At 38.8% G+C, this 20,176-nt stretch overlaps 1 protein-coding gene across 1 annotated transcript in view; it reads right to left on the reverse strand.

Annotated features, from left to right (window-relative positions):
* Window positions 1-758: 758 nt before the first annotated feature.
* The window catches only part of LOC109902676 (advillin-like), a 37,003-nt gene continuing 17,585 nt past the window's right edge, over window positions 759-20,176 (reverse strand). The window contains exons 11-20 of the mRNA XM_020499284.2: window positions 17,819-17,919; window positions 17,564-17,701; window positions 17,276-17,434; window positions 16,430-16,609; window positions 16,082-16,233; window positions 15,716-15,860; window positions 15,390-15,578; window positions 15,065-15,133; window positions 1,477-1,587; window positions 759-1,206 (exon numbers count right to left, since the gene is read on the reverse strand). Coding sequence (XP_020354873.2) covers window positions 1,093-1,206; window positions 1,477-1,587; window positions 15,065-15,133; window positions 15,390-15,578; window positions 15,716-15,860; window positions 16,082-16,233; window positions 16,430-16,609; window positions 17,276-17,434; window positions 17,564-17,701; window positions 17,819-17,919 — 1,358 coding nt within the window. The 3' untranslated portion in view covers window positions 759-1,092. The remainder of the gene's footprint in view (window positions 1,207-1,476; window positions 1,588-15,064; window positions 15,134-15,389; window positions 15,579-15,715; window positions 15,861-16,081; window positions 16,234-16,429; window positions 16,610-17,275; window positions 17,435-17,563; window positions 17,702-17,818; window positions 17,920-20,176) is intronic.

Below are 20,176 nucleotides of genomic sequence, written 5' to 3' on the forward strand. Positions count from 1 at the left end.
CTGCCTCAGGACCTGGGTGACTTGCGTTAATAGAAGGAAACATGAATTGTGCTCTGTATCAGAGAATTCTACAGGAGAATGTCAGGCCATCCATCTGTGAGATGAAGCTGAAGTGCAGCTATGTCATGCAGCAATGATCCAATACACTCAATCAAGTCTACATGAAAATGGCTAAAAAGCAACAAATGTGAAGTTTTGGAATGGCCTAGTCAAAGTCCAGACCTAATCCCACTTGAGGTGTTGTGGCAGAACATGAAACATGTAGTTCATGCTTGAAAACCCACAGATGTCGCTGAAATAAAGCAGTTCTGCTTGGAAGAGTGGGACAGATTTCTTCCACAGCGACGTGAGAGACTGATCTACAACTACAGGAAGGATTTAGTTGGAGTCATAGCAGCTAAGGGTGGCACAAGCAGTTATTGATTGTAAGGGAGCAATTACTTTTCACACAGGGGCAATGGGTGTTGCATAACTTTGTTTAAGAAATACGTATGTAATTGTTGTGTTATTTGTTCACTCAGGTTCCCTTTATCTAATATTAGGTTCTGGTTGAGGATCTGATAACATTCAATATAAAAAAAATATGCAAAAGTAGAGAAAATCAAAAAGGGGGCAAATACCTTTTCACAGCACTGTACATGCACTGTATATGAATGAGTGTTTGACTTTGACGTTATTAATAACAATTTATTGAATCTGGATGGGGGGGGGGTATACTCTCTAACTCAGGACTTGTGCACTACAAGATGAGATACACATAACATTTCCCCTTTTTTTTTATTTGTATATTAAGTCCCACCATACCATATTACATTCAACAAAACTACAGGAGATATGGTAGTAGTGTGTGGTCGGAACACAGAAGAGTCAATAAAACAATCATTCAGAATACACAGATTTTTTGATTAGGTTGATCGTATTCAACATAGACATCCATATACTTAATTGAGAGGCAGACATACAGTATATAGTATGATATAGGAACATCTTTTTTAAATGCACAATTAGGAACAGACAAGTGCAGTTTTTTTTTAGACTGACTGTCATTAGATTGAAATAATAAGACATCAATTCATCAGAGATGAATTCCCCTTAAAATAAGCCTTTGCCTTTTTTAATGCTCAGCTGCTTCCATTGAGGCAGGCTGGCAAAGTGGTCTTTAGACATTCCAAATATGGCACTGAAGTCTGAGTCTGAGAGATGTTTCTGGAAGACAGAGGAAGGAGGAAAGAGAGAGAGACAGACAGAGAGCGAAGGAGACCATTGTTATTTTTCAAGGCAACATTCAAGTGTAAAGAATACATTTGTCAAGACACTTTATTAAAACCAGCTATAATACACCTTAACGCATAGTAGTTTATAGAGGAATCTACTTTTCACACTTCAAAAACGACTGAACAATATTGCATCTGAGGGTATCAGTGTGGCAGTACTTTGAACACTAGTCACTTCATTATAGCAGCTCAGAACACCTACCTCCTTCTGGGTGGGGTCGACACCCTCAGGCAGCTCATTGGCTAGTTTGTTGATCAGGTCCTCTGGTGGGTAAGACTGGAAGCTCTTCCTGGTCTCAACACCATTCTGCCCCTGAGAGTAAATGATTCGATTCAGGTTTGTCTGCACAAAAATGTTAACACAACGGTTGTCGAGTCATTGCATAATAGTTGTGTATTTGTTTTTTGATGTATTTTATGAAATTGTATATGTAGAGCTCTCATGTAAAAGAGACACTGGTCTCAATGTATACATGTTTTTTATCACATTTCGTTTTGATTTCTATTTCATCTTTAGAATTTGTTTTTATGATCTTCTGATTTCATTCATTCTAAAGAGAAAACAATATCCAATCAGGATTTTATTTGGTGGTCCATAGGTAGAAAAATCTAGCTAGTCCAGCCAGCCATTGGCTAGGCCTTCAAAATCTGGACAGAAGTCCTCTGCCATTCAACCAAAGACAGGCTAAAACTGCTTCTCCAGTAGAAATCCCTGATCACACTTGTAGGCAATGTCATGGTGACATTGGCTAGCAATGCTCGTGCTCCGAACTGCGCATGTGCAGCCATCAAATCAAAGGCACTCATTCAATATAAAGTTATTTTTGACAAAATTGAAAACGTCTCAGTTTGCAATTTTCATTGGGTTGGAGCAATATCATGTTCAACTACTTAAGGCATTAGCTCAATTATAGGTTTTGCCTTTAGATTTCTCTAAAATTAACAACTCACGAAAAATGTTTAACTTCTTTCATTGACATCTCTAACCCCAAACCCCAGCCTGGTCTGCTTGGTCTGGTTCACAAGCGTTCCCAGAAGTTTCGCAATATTGTGCCTCTGGGTTTAGAAACTCTGTGGTTCAACTGTATCAGAGCAGAATTTTGCCAAGAGATGAGTTCAGAATGGTCTGCCATGTAGCATGCTTCTGTATATGATATGAGCTGCTCGGTACGTGTAGGTAATTCTTTCTAATGCATTTTTTTTAAAGATATCACAAAGAACTGTAAAAGTGTTGCAAATGCTTTCCACTTTCAGGAGGACGATCATGCCTTGCTGACTCTCTGACTCTGAAAAAAATCTGACAATGAGGAAATACCTGATTTGGGTAAAAACATTTTCATTGAACCAGACATTGTAGAGTCTTCTGATGACAGTGATGGGGAAGAAACAGCAATCAACAGTTTTGTTGCCATGGAAGAAGTTGACCGAGTTTTGAAATCAGTGGAATGCCCGGTAAAAGCATAGTATGATAGCTAAGAAGATGGAGAAAATTCTGGCTTTTGATTGCAAATATGCGGAGGGAGTATAAAAGAGAATACAGAAGGCTGTTGTATAAAAGGAGAGGGAGAAGCGTTCATCCATGTATACGGATAAGAGTCTAGCTACCTACATTTTCAGTTATTATATCTAATTTTGTCAGCAAGTTGTTTGAATAGCAAGTTAAAGTGTACTGAGGTGTACATCTAGGATGTGACAATGGTAAATAAAATCTCTTAATTTTTGCCAATTTTTTTGTGCGGTCTTGCAGGCCTTCTCGTGCAGCTGCAACTGCGAGTACATTTGTAATTCAAGACCTGTCTTGAGTTGGGCTCTGGGGTGGTGCAATTGTTGAGTAAGTGAGCTCATGGTTGTCTAGGGGTATGGGTTGAGTGTGTGTGGGTGTATGTGTGTATCCCACAACTGTTTTGCGAAGAAGTAAAAATGTTAGGGAAAATAGAGGATGATCCACAGCTATATATAATACAAATCGAGGTGAGGGCGATGGAAATGCATTTGGCAGTTAATCTACTTCAATTCGGTAAATGGCACTGTGTGCTCTTTCCAAAGGATGGATCCCAGTCGTTTATGGGTTATGGGATACAGGGGGTCAAGGGTGGTCTGCCGGGCATTGGGATGACAAACCAACTCGGGATGAGGAGGGCTTTTAGCGGGTGGAATAGTAGGGACCAATTGGAGGTTTACTTAGTAGAAAGGCAAAGATCATGGTACAGCTATATAGACACTTCATCATCATGTTACTTTTTAATGGTACGTTTACAAACATATATTTTGATAAATAGAATTGAAAGTCGTGTCTCATTATGGTAAGTGGTGAAATAAGTATAGCCAGTTACAATTGTAATGGCCTAGCAGATAATAAGAAAAGACAATCAGTATTTACCTGGCTAAAAGAGAAGGGATATAATATTTATTGTTTACAGGAAACCCATTCAACAGTTTTAGATGAAGTTTTGTCGAAAAAGAAGTGGAGGGGGGGGCGAAATACACTTCTCCCATGAGCAATGGTTTTAATTAACAATAATTTTGATCCAAATGTGCAAATTGTCCAAACAGATCCTCAAGGTAGATGGATTATTTTAAATATGTTATTGGACAATAAACAGATATGGCTTATTAACCTATACGGTCCGAATAATGATGATCCAAGCTTCTTTGAAAATATATATAAGAATCTATCAACTCTATAAGCAACACTAGACTCTATTATTATGGTGGGAGATTTTAATACGGTCTTAAATACCTCTATGGACCGGAAAGGAAATCACACTACAAACTATCACCCTCGGGCATTTAAGGAAATCATGAATGTCATGGATATATTGGAATTAGTGGATATATGGAGACTTAAATACCCTGACCTAGTGAGATATACATGGCGGAGGCTTAATCAAGCTAGTTGCCTTGACTACTTTCTTATACCATTCTCTCTGGCACCAAAAGTGTTGATAGGGGACAGAATGCGGTCGGATCATCACATAATTGGCATATATATTACTCTTACAGAATTTCCACGTGGGCGAGGATACTGGAAATTTAATCAAAGCCTACTAGATGATAAATTGTTTAGAACTAGGACAGAAGAATTTATAACTGACTTTTTCAGACATAACATAGGTACAGCAGATCCCCTTACTGTATGGGACACTTTTAAATGTGCCTTTAGAGGCAATGCAATACAGTACTCATCTATAAAACAAAAGCAATTTAGATCAAAAGAGTCCATAATAACAAAGGAAATTGAAGGACTAACAGTACAGTTAGATAGCAATAAAAACGGTACTATAGAGGCACAGAATAAGTTAGAGGAAAAACTAAAAGAAATGGAGGAACTTATTCAAGAAAGATCCAGTGTAATATATTATAAAAATAATGCGAACTGGATGGAATATGGGGAAAAATGCACCAAATTCTTTTTCAATCTTCAATATAGAAATGCTACCAATTTTTTTAAATTAAAACTTGTTACAAATGATGGAGTCACGCATGATTCACCGGATGATATTTTGAAGGAGGAAGTAAAGTACTTTGGGAATATGTTTTCATTTCAGACTCCTCCATCTCCACTAACTGAAACTAATTGTATGGATGTTTTCCCTAATAATAATGTAAAATGAATATCTGTACAGAAAGACTCATGTGAAGGACAAATTACAGAGGAGGAACTGCTTGAGGCAATTGGGGCCTTTAAGGATGGGAAAACTCCAGGGCTGGATGGCATACCAGTGGAAGTATACAAAACTTTTTTTGGTATACTCAAAGGACCATTATTGGCTTGTTTTAACCACTCCTATATAAATGGTAGATTATCAGACACGCAACAAGAAGGTCTGATATCATTATTACTGAAACAGGACTCAAGTGGTATATATAAATATCCAGTCCATTAAAAAAATTGGAGACCTCTTACACTTCAGTGTTGTGATGCAAAAATCCTAGCAAAATGCTCGGCACACAGAATTTAAAAAGTATTGTCAGATATTATTCATAATAATCAGACAGGCTTTTTACATGGACGATACATTGGAGATAATATAAGACAAGTACTGGAAACAATAGAACACAATGAAATATCAGGGATACCAGGCCTGGTTTTCATAGCTGATTTTGAAAAGGCTTTTGATAAAGTACGACTGGAAATTATATATAAATGCCGAGAATATTTCCATTTTGGGGAATCTCTTATAAAATGGGTTAAGGTTATGTATAGTAACCCTCAGTGTAAAATAGTAAATAATGGCTACATCTCAGAAAGTTTTAAACTATCTAGAGGAGTAAAACAGGGTTGTCCACTATCGGCATATCTGTTTATTATTGCCATCGAAATGTTAGCTGCAAAGATTAGATCAAACAATAATATTAAGGGATTAGAAATCCGTGGCCTAAAAACTAAGGTGTCATTGTACGCTGTTTTCTTTTAAAACCACAATTGGAGTCTCTCCACGGCCTCTTAGAGGATCTAGATACTTTTGCTATCCTGTCTGGATTAAAACCAAATTATGATAAATGTACCATATTACGTATTGGATCACTAAAAAATGCACATTTTACATTACCATGTAGTTTACCAATTAAATGGTCTGACGGAGATGTAGACATACTCGGTATACAAATCCCAAAGGAAAGAAATGATCTCACTCCAATAAATGTTTATAGAAAGTTAGCAAAAATAGATAAGATCTTGCTACCATGGAAAGGAAAATACCTGTCTATTTGTGGAAAAATCACCCTGATTTACTCCTTAGTTATATCACAGTTTACCTATTTGCTTATGGTTTTGCCTACAAATAGTGACCTGCTTTTTAAATTATATGAACAAAAAATATTCAATTTTATTTGGAACGGCAAACCAGATAAAATTAAAAGGGCCTATTTATATAATGAATATGAATTCGGTGGGCAGAAATGATTAAATATTAAAGCATTAGACCTCTCACTAAGGCATCAGTCATACAAAAGTTGTACTTAAATCTCTAGTCAATTGGTACGAATGTCTCATCCTATATTCAGGAAGGGCCTTTTCCCCTTTATTCAGATTACACCTGCTCACTTTCGGTTGTTTGAAAAGGAAATAATCTCCAAAATATCTTTATTTTTTAAACAAGCCTTAGAAAGTTGGTTGCAATTTCAGTTTAATCCACCTGAAAGGACGGAACAATAAGTACAACAAATATTGTGGTTAAATTCAAATATACTAATTGATTAAAAAAACGGTATTTATCGAAGAAAAAAAAAAAAGTATATATTTAGTGAATGATATCATAAATAGGACTGGTGGAGTTACGTCACACATGCAGCTAACACAGACATATGGAAATGTCTGCTCTACCCAAAATTACAACCAATTAAATGCAGCATTACCACAAAAATGGAAGAGGCAAGTAGAAGGGGAAAAAGGTAAGGAACTTGTATGTCGGCCCTGTATTAAAGAACATAAATGGTTAAAGAAAAGTGTGATAAATAAAAACATATACCAATTTAATTTAAGGACCGAAAACTGACAGCTGTGCCATATACATTGCAAAATAGTTGGGAAGAGATTTTGGATGTACCCATTCCATGGCACATGGTTTATGAATTGATATGCAAAACAACGCCGGATTCAAAACTTCAAAATTTTCAATATAAATTACTATACACAATTCTTGCAACTAATAGAATGTTATATATATGGGGGATACAATCTTCCCAGCTCTGCAGATTCTGATGTGAGGAGGCAGAGTTATTAGATCATTTATTTTGGTGTTGTCCATATGTAGCTCGTTTTTGGTCACAGATCCAGGAATGGCTGAAGAATTGCAACATTTGCCTAGAACTAACACTACAGATAGCAATACTGGGTGATTTGAAAAGCCATAGTCAATCAATCAGTAATATAATAATTATTTTAGCAAAAATGTTTATTTTTAATTTACAATCTGTAGAAACTATGCGAATAGGAAGGTTCAATTATTTTGTGAAGCATCACAGCACAGTTGAAAAATATATGGCAAGTAGAAATCCAAAATGGATGATGTTGAGAGACAGATGGGAGGGGTTGAGTGGAGCTGAAGGGTGGGACTAATAACAAGATAAACAATGTACGGCATAAGGGATCTGTAAAATGTATATAGGTTCTGAGATTTTGTGAAATAGCATAGTTACAAATAGAAATCAAACTGAATGGATCAGAAATAGAGGAAGGACTAAGAACAAACAAGAGAGAACTATTGTAAAGTAGACTGTGTCTGTAGAGTGTGTATAAGATGTATGGATTGAAGGTAGAAGCAGAAGTGCTTATTAGTTTACTCCAATTGGGGGGGATCGGCAGAAGGGTTTGTGGGGAATAATAAGGTATATTCTTTAAAAAAGTATGTATGTCTATATAGGTATGTGTATGTATATATGTGTATATATATGCATGCGTGTATGGATATATATATTTACCCAAAAAATATGGGGGATTGGAAATGATGCAGACAATTACATTGGAAGCAACATTTTTCCCGCAATATTAAGATGATCCACCCTCCAAAAAAAACACATAAAAACAAACAAACAAGTGTACTGTTAGATAGCTAGACTACGTCAGCTGGCTGGCTTGCTAGTTAACGTTACATGTACGATCTGTGTAGTAATATTATTCTTATCTCAGAAAGCCATTTGCATGGCTAGTTATAGCCTAATGTTAGCTAGCTAGCTAACATTGAACCTAGTTGGTTAGCTACCTGCATATTCATGCATGGTAGTAACGTTATGAGTTGGGATTATGGTTCATTGTTTAGCTAGCTAGCTAAACAAAAGACTCCACTGTGCAAGTAACCATTTCAAGGTACCTTTTAATCCTTCTGTATTTTGTGCATGTGACAAATAAACATAGATTTGATTTGATATAGTGTTTGGGGGCGGCAGGTAGCCTAGTGGTAAGAGCGTTGGGCCAGTAACCAAAAGGTTGCTGGATCGAATCCCCGGGGTGACAAGGTAACAATCTGTTGTTCTGACCCTGAAAAAGGCAGTTAAGCCACTGTTCCCTGGTAGGTCATCATTGTAAATAAGAATTTGCTCTTAATTGGCTCGCCTAGTTAAATAATGGTTAAATAAAGAAATACAACCTTTTTTCTTTTTTTTTTTACAACATTTACCAAAGACGGCAATGTGAAGAACAACATGAGCTCCACCAAAGTAAAATTAGGATATAACATTAGGCCAACGTTAGGCCAATTCTCCAGTAGAATGCCCTGCTTTTATTTTGCAACATTCACAACCGTGAGCTATTTTTTGTAATTAGCTCGTCATTAACTGTAATAATTACAAAATAATTGCTAAAATGAAGACGTTGTCAGCCATGATATGGTCATTATTTGAACTGGCTAGCCAGCTAAGTTAACGTTAGCTAGCTAACAAACTAGAAATGAACCAAAACATTGTTTAGAAAGATGCTTTTAGTTGCCTGGTTTGCTAGATTGGCACATACTGAATTCATTTTTAAACGGATGGGTTTATTGGTGTTAAAAAACACCAGTTATGCTGTTTTGGACCACCAGGCTGCTGATGTCATGCAGCCTGTTGTTTTTGTGTTTATACTTTTTCATAACAACAACAGCAAGTTTGATGTCGGAAGACAATAGAATGTTCATGATGTCACTGCAAAAACTGTCTACTAGTATAAATCAGCCTTTAAATCACACTACCGTACTCAGTCTGTTCAGCACATGGCCTCACATGTGAATCCTTAAAGATATGGGAGGGCAAAGGCTTAAGAGGTTGTGAACGTTGATGAATGGGTGTAGACAAAGAAGAGCTCTCCAGTAGGTGTATCAAAACATTCAAGGGCCATTTTTTCAAAAGTGGGGTTACAAGTTTATTAACTTTTGAAGCAGAATTACTTTCCTATTGGTCCTCAACTGTAGTGTATGATATACCATTTTCTAGCTCTGAGTCTCTACTTTTATCCAATTCTTAAAAAAATACAATTTGCGACATAAGACCAAATCGAGCCGGTCGGTCCCAAATGGGGTCACGGGAGAATTTCCAAAATCCTGAAGAAAAAATATATACAGTACCAGTCAAAAGTTTGAACACACCTACTCATTCAAGGATTTTTCTTTATTTTTACTATTTCTACATTGTATAATAATAGTGAAGACATCAAAACTATGAAATAACACATGGAATCATGTAGTAACCAAAAAACTGTTTAACAAATCAAAATATATTTTATATTTGAGGTTCGTAGCCACCCTTTGCCTTGATGACAGTTTTGCACACACTTGGCATTCTTTCAACCAGCTTCATGAGGCAGTCACCTGGAATGCATTTCAATTAACAGGTGTGCCTTGTTAAAAGTCACCTTTTGCAGCAATGACAGCTGCAAGTCTCTTGGGGTATGTCTCTATAAGCTTGGCACATCTAGCCACTGGGATTTTTTTGCCCATTCTTCAAGGCAAAACTGCTCCAGCTCCTTCAAGTTGGTTGGGTTCCGCTGGTGTACAGCAATCTTTAAGTCATACCACAGATTCTCAATTGGATTGAACAATGGGCTTTGACTAGGCCATTCCAAGACATTTAAATGTTTCCCCTTAAACCACTTGAGTGTTGCTTTAGCAGTATGTTTAGGGTCATTGTCCTGCTGGAAAGTGAACCTCTGTCCCAGTCTCAAATCTCTGGAAGAATGTCCCTCTATTTATCACCATCCATCATTCCTTCAATTCTGACCAGTTTCACAGTCCCTGCAGATGAAAAACATCCCCACAGTATGATGGGATGGTATTCTCGGGGTGATGAGAGGTGTTGGGTTTGCTCCAGACATAGATCCCACATGCCTTTTGATGAACGCCAAATGTGTTTGCTTATTTTTTTTTTTTATCAATGTCTTTTTTTCTGGCCACTCTTCCGTAAAGCCCAGCTCTGTGAAGTGTACGGCTTAAAGTGGCCCTATGGACAGATTCTCCAATCTCCGCTGTGGAGCTTTGCAGCTCCTTCAGGGTTATCTTTGCTCTCTTTGTTGCCTCTCTGGTTAATGACTGGTCCGTGAGTTTTGGTGGGTGGCCCTCTCTTGGCAGGTTTGTTGTGGTGCCATATTCTTTCAATTTTTTGATAATGGATTGAATGGTGCTCCGTGGGATATTTGAAAGTTTCTGATAATTTTTTATAACCCAACCCTGATCTGTTCTTCTCCACAACTTTGTCCCTGAACTGTTTGGAGAGCTCATTGGTCTTCATGGTGCCGCGTGCTTGGTGGTGCCCCTTTGCTTAGTGGTGTTGCAGACTCTGGGGCCTTTCAGGACAGGTGTGTACAGTTGAAGTTGGAAGTTGACATACACCTTAGCCAAATACATTTCAACTCAGTTTTTCACAATTCTTGACATTTAATCCTAGCAAACATTACCTGTATTAGGTCAGTTAGGATCACCACTTTCTTTTAAGAATGTGAAATATCAGAATAATAGTAGAGAGAATGATTTATTTCAGCTTTTATTTCTTTCATCACATTCCCAGTGGGTCAGAAGTTCACATACATTCAATTAGTGTTTAGTAGCATTGCCTTTAAATTGTTGAACATGGGTCAAAGGTTTCAGGTAGCCTTCCACAAGCTTCCCACAATAAGTTGGGTGAATTTTGGCCCATTCCTCCTGACAGAGCTGGTGTAACTGAATCAGGTTTGTAGGCCTCCTTGCTCGCACACGCTTTTTCAGTTCTGCCCACACATTTTCTATGAGATTGAGGTCAGGGCTTTGTGATGGCCACTCCAATACCTTGACTTTGTTGTCCTTAAGCCATTTTGCCACAACTTTGGAAGTATGCTTGGGGTCATTGTCCATTTGGAAGACCCATTTGCGACCAAGCTTTAACTTCCTAATTGATGTCTTGAGATGTTTCTTCAATATATCCCCATACTTTTCCTGCCTCATGATGCCATCTATTTTGTGAAGTGCACCAGTCCCTCCTGCAGCAAAGCACCTCCACAACATGATGCTGCCACCCCCGTAATTCACTTTTGGGATGGTGCTCTTTGGCTTGCATGTCACGTTCTGACCTTAGTTTTTTTTGTTATGTCTTTGTTTTAGTATGGTCAGGGCGTGAGTTGGGTGGGTTGTATATGTTTCTTTTTCTATGTTGTGTTTTGCGTTTGGCCTGGTATGGTTCTCAATCAGAGGCAGGTGTTGTTAGTTGTCTCAGATTGAGAATCATACTTAGGTAGCCTTTTCCCACTTGTGTTTCGTGGGTGATTGTTTTCTGTATTGTGTATTCACCGTACAGGACTGTTTCGTTTCGTTCATTCTCGTTATTTTGTTTTTTGTGTTCATGATAATAAATTATCAATATGGACACTTACCATGCTGCGTATTGGTCCTCCGATCCTTCCTACTACTTCTCCTCAGAAGAGGAGGAAGACGAGCGTTACGTTGCAAGACTCTCCCTTTTTCCTCCAAACATAACGATGGTCATCATAGCCAAACAGTTCCATTTTTGTTTCATCAGACCAGAGGACATTTCTCCAATATACTCAAATTATGTCAATTAGCCTATCAGAAGCTTCTAAAGCCATGACATCATTTTCTGGAATTTTCCAAGCTGTTTAAAGGTGCAGTCAACTTAGAGTATGTACACTTCTGACCCACTGAAATTGTGATACAGTGAAATAATCTGCCTGCAAACAATTAATGGAAAAATTACTTATGTCATGCACAAAGTAGATGTCCTACCTGAGTTGCTTAGTTTGTTAACAAAAAATTTGTGGAGTGGTTGAAAAACTAGTTTTAATGACTCCAACCTAAGTGTATGTAAACTTCCGACTTCAACTGTATATATATATTTTTTTTATATATATTTTTTACCTTTATTTAACTAGGCAAGTCAGTTAAGAACAAATTCTTATTTTCAATGACGGCCTAGGAACAGTGAACTATCTGTTCAGGGGCAAAACGACAGATTTGTACCTTGTCAGCTCGGGGATTTGAACTTGCAACCTTCCGGTTACTAGTCCAATGCTCTAACCACTAGGCTACCCTGCTTTCACGTGACAGATTATGTGACACTTAGATTGCAAACAGGTGGACTTTATTTAACTAATTATGTAACTTACGAAGGTAATTGGTTGCACCAGATCTTATTTAGGGGCTTTACAGCACACACCACTTTTCCGTTTCACTTCACCAATTTGGTCTATTTTGTGTCTGTCCATTACATGAAATCCAAATAAAAATCAATTTAAATTCCAGATTGTAAAGCAAAAAAACGCCAAGGGGGATGAATACTTTTGCAAGGCACTGTAAGAAAACTAACGGGACTGCCCCGGGGGAGAGCCCGACCGACGTGTACTATGGTGCATTAAGTTTGTTGGAACCTCTCCAGCTTGCTGATATGAAAGAATGATTCATTTAATATTAACTTCATGTGTCCCTGGCGATAATTTCCACGACTCTGGTAAGCCTCTGGGCAGAGGCAGTCGGCCTACAATGCTGGCATATGCCTTGTTACAATAGCCTAAGTATATAACATGAATGATACGACCATAATAATCATCATGAAACGGCCTTGGAGTGCCATAAGATTAAGCCAACTTAACTCGTTATTTTACATTAACCTATTTAAATGCATTGATATGGTTTAATTGATCATAGTCTAGACTCGTTATAGTTGCAAATACCACGCAGTTGCACCGGGGAAATGTTAGATCTTTTTTGCAGGTACTCTGTTTCCCCACATTTATTGATAAATTAATTTCCCATCATGAAAATGTATCCCCCTTCCCCAATCAAATTCCTTCCATTGATACCACACAAAAATTACAGACAAATACAACTTTTTACTATAATCTGGCAACCCTCATAAAATCCGACATAGCACAAGTATCCCCCCCCCCCCAAAAAAATGTAAGGCTACTATTATATGACAAGTATTTTGTGACAATCTGGTTTATTACTAATATTGGGTTGCTAACACTTTTTAAAAATGTTTAGAAATAAATGTTGGACTCAAAAAAAGGCAGTGTAGAACCCCATTACCCAAAATGCATTGCTCCAACAACTTTCATAAGATTGTTCTGAAGTTTCCCAACCAAAATGTATTTTCCTATGAATGAAGTCGTACATTTTTTTTCTTCTACGAATTAAGTCGCAAAATACGCACGAAATCTGCTGAAATACTTTTAATACATATTTGCACAAATTGAGTGTGAGATTGTGTTGATGTCACAGACATATTTAGGAAACTGAACGAATTAAACGCAAGCATGCAGGGGAAATACAAAAACATTCTACAGATGAGTGACCGAATCAGTTGATTCAGAGGAAATAATTCTTATTCGAGAGAGACTTTCAAAACCGAACTAAGACCGCTCCCTTCGGCTGTGCATGTTTCTAACAGAAAACATCTTCTGTAAGTGTCTCACACGAGTGTTGACTGTTCACCTTCAACACTTGGAATAAATACCCTGCCGTCTCTCCCTGAGAGATTATGTGCGCACTGTCGAGCACGCCCGTGACTTTGAGAAGCTCCGAAGCCACATGAATCAAGCACACCAATCTTCATTAGTGGTGGGACATTATGTCAGATTAATTTGCAATTGACTGCCATAGCCCCACATTAAAAGTATATCATGGTGAGTTGAGAAGTCGATCAGAAATACTGTTATAATGTTTTTCAATTGACTGCCATAGCCCCAATTTAAAAAGTAAACATTGGCTGTTAATTACATACCTTTTTTTCACATGGTTGGGTTCGCGATAATTTGGGGTCGTGGGCCCAAAAAGTTTGGGAACCCCTGGGTTAGTGTGATGAAAGTTATCAAATATATTTGCAATGGGAAGTAATAGCTGGTTTGTTAATTTCATTTTGTAAATTAAATGTTTGTGATTTTGAATTGTTGTGATTTCATGGGGCCTGCTGGAGTGAATGGGCTGCTTATTCTTTAACATTATTTGATGCTGTGTGTGACTGTTGTCTATCAGCTGTATCTATGTGTTTGATCAAATCTGTCTCTCCTTCAGCGCCATGGAGTGCCGAGGTATTACGGTCGCTGTCCTTTCAGCACCATGAGCCAGTCACCTTTGATGTGACACTGTTGTTGTCGCTATTGATGATAGTGTGATAGTGGTGCTAGGTTACTATTGGTTGTATAAACAGTGTGTTTTTGTTTTGCTGGTCGCATTATTTTATGCTATTTGTCACATATTGTGTCCATGCCGGGTTCCGGCTCTGTGTTGCCGCAGCCCAAAACGCTGCCAGGCCTATTTTATTAATTCTTAATGTCATCAAAAATAATTGCTCCTCTGGTCCGACTACAGAAGATATAACGTCGGGCGCATTAAGTGATGTTATTTTCTTTGATACAATGTATTGTAATATTTTTGGTCCCTCTGAAGGCCTAGGTCCTATAGTCACGGTTCGCCACTAGTTCAACGTCTAGTTTTGATTTACATTTGATTGAGTTGTCAACTAACGTTAATTCAATGTGAAATCAACAAAACATTTCACAATTTCATTGGATTTACTGTAGGTTAAAAGTTTGTTGAAATATTTACGAAATGTTGATGACATTTTGCAAATTCAATGAGTTTTCCACATTGATTCAACACCATCACATTGCGTTTTTTTGTTGAAATGATGTGGGAACAACGCTGATTCAACCAGCTTTTGCCCAGTGGGAAGTGTGTATGGGGCCAATAAAATTGATGTAACCATGAGTTTGTTGGGTTGAGTTCACAGCAAGGTTAGATAAATTGATTTTCTGGATCCAGCTCATCATTGTCTCAATCCCACTCGTTATACCAAGTTTTGGTGAGTGCATAGATAAATACAATTGTGCTTACATTTGTGATCCTTACGAGGGATGTCACCTCACCCAACTCTTTCTTCAGCTCTTCATACGTTTTCCCACCCTAACACAAAACATGCGTGTACAGTATTATTGATGGAATATATTAACTTAAACAGTTGTGTACACTATTTGACACACACACACACACACACACACACACACACACACACACACACACACACACACACACAGACACACACACACACACACACACACACACACACACACACACACACACACACACACACACACACACACACACACACACAAGCAGACCAAGAGTTCATCTGTAAGAGAAGGAGATAATTTGCACTCACACTCCATTTGGAGGGGTCCCAGGCGGTGAACCAGCCGGTGAAGGTGGGGGGTTCATACCGCTGCTTGATGAGGAGGATAGGGGTGTCAGGGTCCCGGGACCCTGGGTGGGTACGCAGGTACTCCTGACTGGTGACCACCGCTTCCTTCCTCTCCACCTCATTGGCCTCGTTCCCCACCCAGAGGAAGACCTGGATGCAACATCAAATAATTGATGACGGCCCACAAATGGGTGCTTGGCAGTGGTCTAATAGTATTATAGTCTAATGTTTGGACCTACACACTGAAGAAGGCTGTTAAACTGACATTTTAACAATACACACGGTACCTGGTCCCACGTGTCTAGCAACATGACATCATCCTCGCTGAGGTCATCCTGGGTGAACTGGGTCACCTCGGTAACGATGAAACGACCAGTTTTATTGGAGCATTCAAAGAGACGCGGCTGATGATCCAGAGCAACCTGCTGTAGTCTTTCACACACAAAACACATATAGAGAACACATACAACTTTACATACACCACACTGTTTACTTAAAATTCATAATATCTAGCACAGTGAATCACAATCCATCAATTGTACATGGTTAAGGATGCAATCACTTAACTAACTTCGTACAGTTGCTCCCATTGACATTTTATTAGATAATAGTTGGTTGAAATACAGATTATGGCAAGGCAACTTGTGTATTACCTCTTGTTGTTGGCATAAGGGGCCTTCCCTCCAAGTAAATTCCAGAATTCAATGTGCTCCTGACCCTCTGCCATGATCTCTTCAGCAGTCGAGTGCTGTCCAATCACAGAGCTGACCTCTTTAGCCATGGCCCTCTCATCCCCACTTGATCCCTGGCCAATCAGAGAGAGACTATTAGACAGAATGTTTTACCATCTCTATATCTCCGTGTCTGTGTCCCAAAAGGCAACCTATTCCTACTTATTTTGACCATTGGACCCTGGTCATTTGGCACACGCACAGTATCTCTAAGCTGCTATATCTCTAGTATCCACAACTTCATATACCTAATTCCCCTCCCAACAGTACCTTGCCACACCACAGGTGAATCCCTGACTGGCTCCTCAGCAGAAAGACATCGTTGGAGTTGAGCGAGGCTGCCAGGGCAGGCACCTCGATGGCTTTGGTGTTGGAGGCGTCAGAACCGCGGACCTGGAACAATCTGACGGGTGGCTCTGGGTCAGACACGCCTTTTCTGGAGGTACCGCCCTGTAGAACAGAAGATGAGGAAAGCAGGTGTCACACCCTGATCTGTTTCACCTGTCTTTGTGCTTGTCTTCCCCCACTTCAGGTGTCGCCAATCTTCCCCATTATCCCCAGTGTATATGTACCTGTGTTCTCTGTTTGTCTGTTGCCAGTTCGTTTTGTTTTATGAAACCTACCAGCGTTTTCCCCCTTGCTCATGTGTGTTCTAGTTCCTGTTTTCTCTTTTTTCCCGGTTTTGACTTTTCTGCCTGTCCTGACCCTGAGCCTGCCTGCCTTTCTGTACCTTGCCACAGAACACTGAATTATTGACCCCTGGCTGCTCTGACCCTGAGACTGACTGCCATTATGGACCTTTTTAACCCTATCTGGATTAATGACGTCGTTGACCTGTCTTTGACCTGTCTTTTTGCATGCCCATGTATTAATAATAAACGTTTTTTTACTTTGACACTGTCTGCATCTGGGTCTTACCCTAAAACATGATAGCAAGTCAGGTTTGATTTAAATGTACAGTATGTGGTAATAAATTACTTCATGGTTAGAAATCCTATATCAACCTATAATCATGGTTGAACCAAAGACAATCCATTGCTATCAGATAATGACAACCAGTTTCACAGTATTTACATTTTATCATTGTACCATTAAATCAAAACAAAATTATCTCACCTCAAAGATAACCATTTTACCCTTGAACATGGCCATAAAGTGTCTGGGTTCCTTGCCCATGGTGATCCTCACTTGTACAGGCTGGTTGCCATACTTTTGATCCAGGGCCACGGCCTGGAAGGCAGACGCTGCTATCTCATCCTGAGAGGCATGGCGCCCCTACAACAAAATATTTCTTTATAAAATGATGAGGCATTTAGCTCTAAAGGTATGCCATTTTGTTGCCATGTTATTACAAATAAAAGGATTCAACTTTATGCATTCTACAATGGCAGGGAGCTCCCTTACTTGCCACATGTAGAGGAGGTAGTTTAGCTTGCTGTGGACCTCATAAGTATAGAGCACCAGATAGCAGTCTCCTCCATAGAAGAAGCCATGCCACTGGGGTTCCACTGGAACCAACTCCAGGTCCTCGATACGCCACACCTGCATGTGTCACAGAGAGTGTTAGAATGTCCACAAGTAACAAACGGTGAGTAGAATGATGGCGAGGTACCTTAGAACAAATTACATGAATCAGAGTTAATGTTTTGGTGAGTTTACCTCCACCTGACCAGTGCCATTGTCCACCATGCGCTCCTGTGCCGCTACTTCTGGCATCACATGCATCCGTGTGGCATCAAACTTCTCCTGAGTCACAATGGCTAAGGTGTATATGTAGGTAAGACAGTGTAGAATCACAAAACAAAGACACGGTGAGGAATTACATACTAAAGGTAGTATTTGCCAAGCACTCACATCTCAATCATACATCAAAAAGGAAGAAAGGTACACTTAGAAAAAAGGGTTCCATAGGGGTTCTTTGTGGAGGGATAGGGGTCTACTGAAAACCATTTTCATCTGAAGAACCCGTTTTTTGATTGACAAGGGTTCTTTGTAAGCCAAAGGGTTCTACCAAGAACCTTTTTCATCTTAAGAACCATTGTTGGAAGAAAGGGTTCTTTGATCATTCTTTGGAAGGGCAAGAAGGATTCTTTGGAAGGCAAGAACGTTTGAAATAAAACCCTTCTGAATCCGAATTAACGTACTTTTCATCTTTTAAATAATGCTGTGAGCATGAAAGTTTACCTCAGTGCATAAACTTTAACCATCTACAGTTGAAAAAGACTGAAACAGAGAAGTGAAAGTGATCGTGTGAAATTATGAAGTGAGTGGACAGAGAAATACAGCTTCATTCTATCCAATCAGAGCAGGCGGGTCCTACAGCTACTCTTTCTCTTTACAAACATGCAAACTAGCCAGTTGAGTTATTTAGACCACATAGTACCTCACTTGACTGACTGACATGAGAAAGAGGCATGCTGGCACCTAAAAAGTCATTTCTTTCAGATTACGGATAATTACAAAAATACTCGGAATATCCAGTAAATTGCCCATATCCGTTTACTATACGCGTTTTGTCCAACTACTCTGCAAACCTCTAACTTATTGCACCAATTACTGAGATGGTTGTTTCAGTTTACATCTTTTAAGTAGTCTATATTATCAATCTCTCCTACCCTGGCAGTCATTCTGAATGCAAGTCGTGGGTGAATAAAAGTTCCAATTGTAGGATATCCTACCTCTTGCTGGATTCCAATAGGCATTACACAACAATTTGCACACATAAGGTGACTTGCAGGCCTGATGTGGCCTGTAAACCAGGTGTTTCCTAAAACCACTGTGTTAAGGTATAACTAGTCCCTCAAAGAAAGGCCTTATAATATGTCCCACTGGGCACACCACGTAATTTCAACGTGGGAATTTGGGTAATATTTGGTTGAGACGTTGATCAGTGAGATTTCAACCTTTATTCACACACTCAAAAAGACAGCCAGAAGTTGATTGAATTCCCAATGTGTTTTCACTATGCTTTCAACAATCTAAAAGCACAACCAAATTCCAATGGAAAAACAGTCAGATATTTTGGTTTAGTTGTCATCTACATGTGTAATCACTGCACTTTAAAAGCACAACACAGTTAAAATGGGAGTACATTGTCATATATTTAGTATTTATACAACAACGTTATGTGTTATCACTGTGCTTCATCTAATAGCACAACCAACCAAATGACCTAAATTGCAGTTGAAATTTCATTAAAAGTTCATAGTGAGAGTGATCAACGCTGTTTGAGATTCATACGCAGATTATTATAGCAATTTTGATGACCTCCACAGATCTTTGACCTTTGCATGCACGCTTTCTATGATTACATAAGAATACATTTATAGTTATATTAGGCTAACCTCAAAATGTGGCCATAGATGTGTTACTTTAAGGTTGAATAAATAATGTTACATTTTATTACGTTTGCAATTGCAACAAATAATCTGCTCAGACCCCAACCAAGGAACATCAAAAGTCGTGCTATAAATTCACAGACAACACAAAGATTCCTTGAAGCACAAGCATTTCGCTACACTCGCACTAACATCTGCTAACCATGTGTATGTGACAAATAAGATTTGATTTGATTTGATTTGATATCAAGACCATTTCAAGGACAGCTTTTTTCCCCATCTACGTAACATTACAAAAATCTGAAACTTTCTGTCCAAAAATGATGCAGAAAAATGTATCCATGCTTTTGTCACTTCTAGGTTAGACTACTGCAATGCTCTACTTTCCGGCTACCCGGATAAAGCACTAAATAAACTTCAGTTGGTGCTAAATACGGCTGCTAGAATCCTGACTAGAACCAAAATATTTGATCATATTACTCCAGTGCTAGCCTCTCTACACTGGCTTCCTGTCAAAGCAAGGGCTGATTTCAAGGTTTTACTGCTAACCTACAAAGCATTACATGGGCTTGCTCCTACCTATCTCTCTGATTTGGTCCTGCCGTACATACCTACACGTATGCTACGGTCACAAGACGCAGGCCTCCTAATTGTCCCTAGAATTTCTAAGCAAACAGCT

This window comes from Oncorhynchus kisutch, linkage group LG1 (assembly GCF_002021735.2).
Source record: "Oncorhynchus kisutch isolate 150728-3 linkage group LG1, Okis_V2, whole genome shotgun sequence".
Taxonomy (NCBI): Eukaryota; Metazoa; Chordata; class Actinopteri; order Salmoniformes; family Salmonidae; genus Oncorhynchus; species Oncorhynchus kisutch.